Source organism: Geospiza fortis, unplaced genomic scaffold, assembly GCF_000277835.1.
Source record: "Geospiza fortis unplaced genomic scaffold, GeoFor_1.0 scaffold244, whole genome shotgun sequence".
NCBI classification, from domain to species: domain Eukaryota; kingdom Metazoa; phylum Chordata; class Aves; order Passeriformes; family Thraupidae; genus Geospiza; species Geospiza fortis.
The window spans coordinates 2868163-2874906 of NW_005054370.1; the positions used below are offsets into that span (position 1 = coordinate 2868163).

Consider the following 6744-nt stretch of genomic DNA (forward strand, 5'->3'; position numbering starts at 1 on the left):
ATTTGAGATTATTTTATAGACTAAAACATCAGAAACAAGCTTCAGTTGTACCTTTATCCCTGAAAGCCGTCTAGGAGGACTCCAGATCCTCCTTTTGGCAAATGACTGTTAAAAGTGAAGCCAGAAGCAAGTGCCCAATCTGCACATTTCTTCCCTCATAATGCAGTACCTGTGTGCTGCAGGCAAAGCAGCAGGCTGCAGACTGCCCTTTAAACTTTTCAAACCAATTTCAGAATCTTTATTGGAAAAAAAAAATCACAGCATCTCAACTGTTATTCAAACACATTTAATAAACAAAGAAACAGTAGCAAAGGGCACTGACACGTGACAAACTGTACAAAACCTCCGGGTAGGAGCCCCCGGCCCGGCTACTCCGGCCCTGCCCCGCAGCCAACCAGGCCCCCTTCGCCTCAGCCCACTCAGTCACCCCTGAGAAAAATCAGTTTTTAAAAATGTGCAGAAACAAAGACACTTCAAGAGGTTATTTCCAGTCTTGCCATAACGGAACAATTTAGGCCACTGGGCAAGTTTTAAAAAAACCTAAAGGGTCATACACTCCATTCCCAGATTAATGCTTTAAAGTGAACCTTCCCAAGAGGCAGAAGCCCTCTTGGACAGCCAGTAGATCTACCCCTGCTCTCCTACTCTACTCACCACAACATGCTACACTTTTTTAGAGTGAATGGGACAAATTTCATCCTAATTCAGCACTAATTTTGATATAGTTGTGACTGAGTGAAAGGCAATGGAAGGAAAAGCCCTGTTTGAGCACAGAAGGGATGCAACTGGTGCATAATGCTGAGACCTGCCCTGTCTCAGGGTAAAGGTGACTTAGCAGAGTCAGGGAAGGAGAAATCCTTCACTTGGAATGTACCTGCTCTGGATGGACTTCATGCCTGGTCCTAAACATCACCCAAAAACTTCAGCATCCAGTACCAATGATTGGTTTTTTACCATAAATTTGTTCTGCTGAAATTCAACAGACCCTGCAATGGAACCCAAAGAGTCCATGGTGCCCTGGCACCTTCTCCCTACCAAAAGCAGCATGAAAGGGAAAACCAAGATGCAACTTGGATCTTTCTTGTGCTCATCAGTTAAGCAGCTGTGCCATTCACCTGCTAATGGTCACTTTTAGGCTCTCTGTGGCTCAGAGGGGAGAGCGATGGCATCACTGCATCAGGCAACCCTCCCTGGGCTTCACCACGTGTGACACAAAGCAGCCAGGGAAGTGTTTGTTATTCTTGTCTACTTGAGCTGTACAGGACACAAAGTCTCCTCTGCAGCCAGGGTGGCTCTGAGCTCCATGGTTTAACAAGGTGCTCAGCTGGCATCAATGTCGCAAACACAACCTGCCCAGTTCCTGCTGCCTTTAGTTTGGTGTTTCTTGACCAGTTCCCAAAAACTCCCTCCTCTGAGGAAGGGCACTAAGACAAATGAGTGTCAAAGGGCTTTTCAGGCTGCTAACTTGCATACATGTGCTTGATTTCTTAGCTATGAGCACAGACAGTGGCTGAGGCTACAGCATAGGGACAGAGGAGGGAGATCTGTACACATCACAGTGTTGTTCAGGCCCAGCCAAGGTGTGTAGTCTGATCACACCAACACCAGCTCACCATGTTATAAACAGGGCAGATGGAGGGAAGCAGAGCTGGGTTTTTCAGTGTGATGGAAAGCCAGCTGTGATTCAACAGCCTGTCACTGACACAATGTGAATTCAAAGACATTTGGCACAGTCTGTTGTTACCAGGACTAATCTAGCACAGACAATTAAGCAGTCTGTCTTGAGAATGAGGCAAGGGCTCCACTGGAGGAGGTACACTGGCAAAGCAGGATGGAGAACAGGCAAGAGGACATGCAGAAGGACTGGAGAGAGGCAGAGCACAGCGGTGCCACTCAGTGTCTTTGCTGCACATCTTGGTCACTGAACTGGCTGCTGGACTGTTGGTAGGACCCTCTCAGCAACAAGTGGTTAAGATGGAAAACCTGCCTAATTCTGTGTCAAAACTTTCAGGAGAACATGGGTAGCTGAAGCCCTCCAGAAAGGAGCCCAACCCCTCAGTCCAGGTGAGGAATTTTCTGGTAGCTTATTGAGAAACATCTGCTCTGAGCTTATCAATGTCTGAATTCCAGCATCTCCTAAGCTTTGCTGTAATGTCAGTTTGGGACTGAAAATGACCCAAGTGCCAGGACACTCAGGCTACAAAGAACAAAGCCAGGATGAAAGGGGAAAAACATGCAGCAAATTCCTATGAAATTCCATTTACCAGACTAGGAGGGACATGCCCTTGGTTAGGGGTGGCACAGAGTAACAGAGGGGAACCAGTGACTGCAGTTTGGCTAAGATTAGAATTCAAGAGAGGCACAAACGAACATTTTGCACATCCATCCAAGGCATTCCCAAAAAAAAAAAAAAGGAAAGAAAAGTCACAAAAGTTGACACATCACTTTGGACAAGAAACATTACAATAGTTTGGCAACTTTTCACCAAACCCCCCCACCCCAGCTCTGTGATGTCCCTCTGTAATTTGAGGTGATCTCTTAAAGGTGGGGACAGGAGGGGGCTGCAGGTAAATCACTGTGTGTAAATCAGGGATCTCCTCTGCAAAGGATCTCGTGGGGTCAGACAAACCTGCCTGCTTGGTACAGTACAAAAGAAATTCTGCCTGAAGCCCTCCCTGGTGAGAGGGAAGGAGACAGAGCCCACACTGCTGGAGACAAACAAGGCAAAGCTGAACTTGGCAGCAGCAAGTCCCTAAACCTTATGACTTTGCACCAGGCTAAGATATGGCCATGACATGGTACTGGGGGGGAAGATGTCACCACTCTTCCTCTGTGGAGAAGTGTAAAGGATGGGATTATCACTCTATCACTATTTTGGGCGAACACAGGTCTCTTTGTTTATGCATACAAAGTAATGGGCTTTGGAAAATACCAGGAGCCCATGTAGAATAGTGTTACCAGTGAGACCTGTGTCAGATGGATACACAACTCCCCTCCCCTCAGATCTAAACTCAGCTCTTAGGAATTGAACAAGGAACAGATACAAAGCAAGGATAGAAAAGTTTGTGTGGGTTTTTTTAGGAGTGGTTGTTTTGTTCCTCCTTTTAAAGCCCTGTTCTTCAGATTTGGGGGAGAAGGGGGAGCACTGCAAGGTCCCTGCACTGTTCTGGTGGCAGACCTGGGTGCAAGCAATGGCACAGCTCAAATGTGGACCTTCTCACCCACAGCAGCCTGTGGAAGGTGGGATTGATTACAAGGGCCTGAGGACCTGAGCAACCTTCACAAAGGCTCCGGCTGGGAATCCGGCCCAGCCATTGTCGGAAAAATTCAATACAGCGCTGGCCAAGGAAATAAAACAAATACTTGTGGAAAGGACTGTCCAACTGGAAGAGTCTCTTCCTTTCTCGGTTTCCAGGGTAAGAGAAAAGCCTTTGGTTATGACCAGAATTATTTGCCATTGGCAGGACAGGCTTGGCTTTGCTTTGCATTAGCTTGGTTACTGTACAAGGGCTGGGCTGCTCTGTGGAGAGATGCTCTGCCCAGCTGGACTGCCCTGTGACATCTGGGAGTTTAATGGAGTGGACACTTGAATTACATCCGGGATCCTCGCTCCTGAAGAATCTGAAACAGAAGAGACCTTCTGTGAAAACCTCAGACAAGTTTATATGCACAAGTTCCTGTTCACAGTCCTTGGGTTTTGCAGACAAAGGAAGCATGGACTAATGTGAGAGCAGCTTGCAGGCTTTTATGCCACCAAAACAACTGATAGGCTGGTTAAGGGCAAGTGAGCCCCTTCTCTAGAAATCCTGCTCAGCTGCTTGCCAGGAGATAAAGATGTCATCTTGTTTTTATTCTGGGAGGTAAAAAGAAAAAAAAAAAAAAAAGTGGATTTATGGAAAGTTTTAAAAGGGACCTTAAAGCTTATCTTGTTCTCTGCCAAGGGCAAGGATATCTTCCACTAGACCAGGCTGCTCAGAGCCCCATCCAACTTGGCCTTGAACACTTCCAGGGATGGGGAGGGTAGAAAGAGAAGAAAAATCTTGTTTCTCCCTGCAACATACTTCAACCACAAAATCTAACCTCAAAGGACCTTGCTACTCCGTTCTTCCTCTTCAAGTTACTCTTTCCTTCAGTATTTTGGTCTTAATTTAAAGTTCACAGAGAGCCTTACCGCTTGTCCTACAGTAAATCATGAAATCTTCCAAGAAGGGGTAGAGAAGGCAATGGGAAAGCTGATCCACAGAACTACTGCTGCAGCTTGGTGCAGGAAAGGTTTTTCTTTCTAGGGGAATTCAAATTGATACATCTGAGCAAGTGCCTTACCTTGGCCTTCTCACTTGGCTCCTTGACAATGCCATTGGTAGAATTGTTGAGCTCCCTGGACACAACACAGAGGAATTCTGCCTGGTCTTCATTTCCATAGTTATAGGAAGATCCAATGCTGATCAGCTGTGCAACAGGAGACAGCCAAGGTAACTATTAGCAAGCCTTGATTTTATTCCTGCAGTTGCTATGAGAGAGGACTGTCCCAGATCTGTTCTGGATGAAGTGTCCCCTGCAGCATCCTGTGTATGTGTGTGTGTGTGTGTAAGGCAGGGACACACCCGAGCTCCACAGCCCTCTAGTGGCACCTGGAGCCCCGGGAAGGAATTCCAGCTTGAAACTAATGCTGAACACAGCAGAACATTGCCCAGTTTCTGGGGGTGGAAAAAGGGAAAACAGATTGTGCAATACATAATATCCAGTTCACTCAGACGTGGGCAGGCATTGCAAATTGCCTGGTCCTTGCTGAACTCAGCTCTCAACTGCCTTGTGACTGATGTGGAAATGGGAATTCTTTACCCCAGGCAGATGTTGGATTAACTGGGGACATGTGGCAAACAGACACTGTCCTTTATGTGGATGCTGCCAAAATGGAGTCTGGTATCTATGTAAACAGGATTATATTCTATTACTGTTGTGTTGAGGGGGTCTGGACTCAATCCAAGAAACCCCATCTGTCTCATTCATCATTATTACATTAAAAGGACATCCTGGAGTACAGAGCTAATGTGTCATTTACAACTCAGTTCTGCTTTCCAGAAAATAAATCCAAGTCCTCTGAAGAAAGCATTATGACTCTTACCAACTGTGTGTGTCCAGGAAACTTTTAATGTGCAGCATGCACCTTAACTTCCATGTCCAAATAGATTTTGGAAGAACCAGCTCCATATTTATAGATTATAGATTTGAAAAGGAAGATTAGGAAAGATCTAAGGGTGCAGGTTCCCATGAAAGGCACTGCCTGTAACCTCAAGGTTTTGGGGGTGTAGATATGGATGTGTGAAAGGCAGATTCTGTAAACTGCTGGACAGCAAAACCTGGGTGTTGGAGAACTGCATTTTCACAGAGCAATGAGTGGTTCTTGGTCACAAGATTTCGCTATTTCCTTACAGGGTCAGGTTTTTGACTGCCTCTCCACTCTGAGACAGTTTCCAGGCATTGCAGAACAGATCCATAGAAGCAACTGATGGGAAGTGCTGTTCCTAATCCTCTGCCTCACTCCATGTCAGCACACTTCCCACAGCATCCACTTGTACTGAAGCTGGACTAAATGGGAAGACACTGCTGCAATCCACAGACCCCATTCTGTAGTTTCTTAATATAACATAACACACAGGCCAGCTGGCTCCAGTTCTCCCTCCTCAGAAATAAGAGAACTGTGTTTGATTCCAGAAACCAAACATGGACCCAATGCCATATGCAACTGCAGTGACACCCAGCCCTGGAACCAGCTGCACTGCAAAGACATCTGCAGAAAGTTCTCATCTCACTCAGAGCCTCTTCAGTAAATGCAGCAGTTGTGGCTTTGAGGTTCCCAGAAAGTTGTGCTGTGTTTTCTCATGGGTCTGGTAATTTTCCTGGATAGAACTGTTATACCGTGGCCTGGTGTATGTGATGAAATGCAGGAGAAGGGAAGAACTGCCCTGGGATTTGACAAGAAGAAAAGAAGCCCTGAGAGAAAATGAAATCTCTCTGGCAGCTTGAGTGACTTCTGCTCTCCCCTGTCAGTAACTGGACACAAGTGGATTGCTGCTCAGGTCAGGCTGCTTATTCAGAAGAGCAGAGCAGTGTGAAAAGCAACTCAACAGGCAACTCTACTTATTCCACATCCAGTTTTCAAAGGAATTCTGCCATTCTTTGGTAATGGTACCTGTTCAAATTTCCATCCATCGGACATGGTGGACACCATCTGTGTGAGCTCTTCCTCTTGGCACTGCAGCACTCTGTACACGTGTTTCACAGGTCCCTGGAGCACAGAGAACAATGCCTGGGGTTTAGTAATTGCTTTACTAGTATCATGCTAGAAAATTAATAAGCTGCTCCTGCTCTCATCTTAGGAAGTGAGAGCCCCCCAGGCTTTCTAAGGGCTTTTTTATCCCAGTGATTCCAAAACAGAACCTCATGCCTGCCACTCTTCTCTTAAAATCTTTCTAGGTGTCTCAGCTACAGTGAAAGCAAAACTTCTTTAGCTTTCAAAGCCATTTGCTGCTTTTTGAAAACATTTCTGAAATTCAATCTATCGGACGTGCTGATATCAGCTGAGCATCAATGGGAAACGTCCCAGAGAAACAAAGGGAAGAAATGGTTTAGAGAAGGAGGAGTTTGAGCTGTTCTTTGCCAAAGCAGTATGTTTTGCTTTATAACCACCCGTGTCTGCTCCTGGCCCCTCTCCTGTCACTGTCCCTTGCCTTTCACTACAGA

The 6744-nt window shown here is 46.1% G+C and overlaps 1 protein-coding gene across 1 annotated transcript in view; it reads right to left on the bottom strand.

Moving 5' to 3' along the window:
* Positions 1-215: 215 nt before the first annotated feature.
* The window catches only part of KCTD2 (potassium channel tetramerization domain containing 2), a 9575-nt gene continuing 3046 nt past the window's right edge, over positions 216-6744 (bottom strand). The window contains exons 4-6 of the mRNA XM_031059921.1: positions 6194-6289; positions 4324-4449; positions 216-3621 (exon numbers count right to left, since the gene is read on the bottom strand). Of these exons, the coding sequence (XP_030915781.1) occupies positions 3592-3621; positions 4324-4449; positions 6194-6289 (252 nt within the window). The 3' untranslated portion in view covers positions 216-3591. The remainder of the gene's footprint in view (positions 3622-4323; positions 4450-6193; positions 6290-6744) is intronic.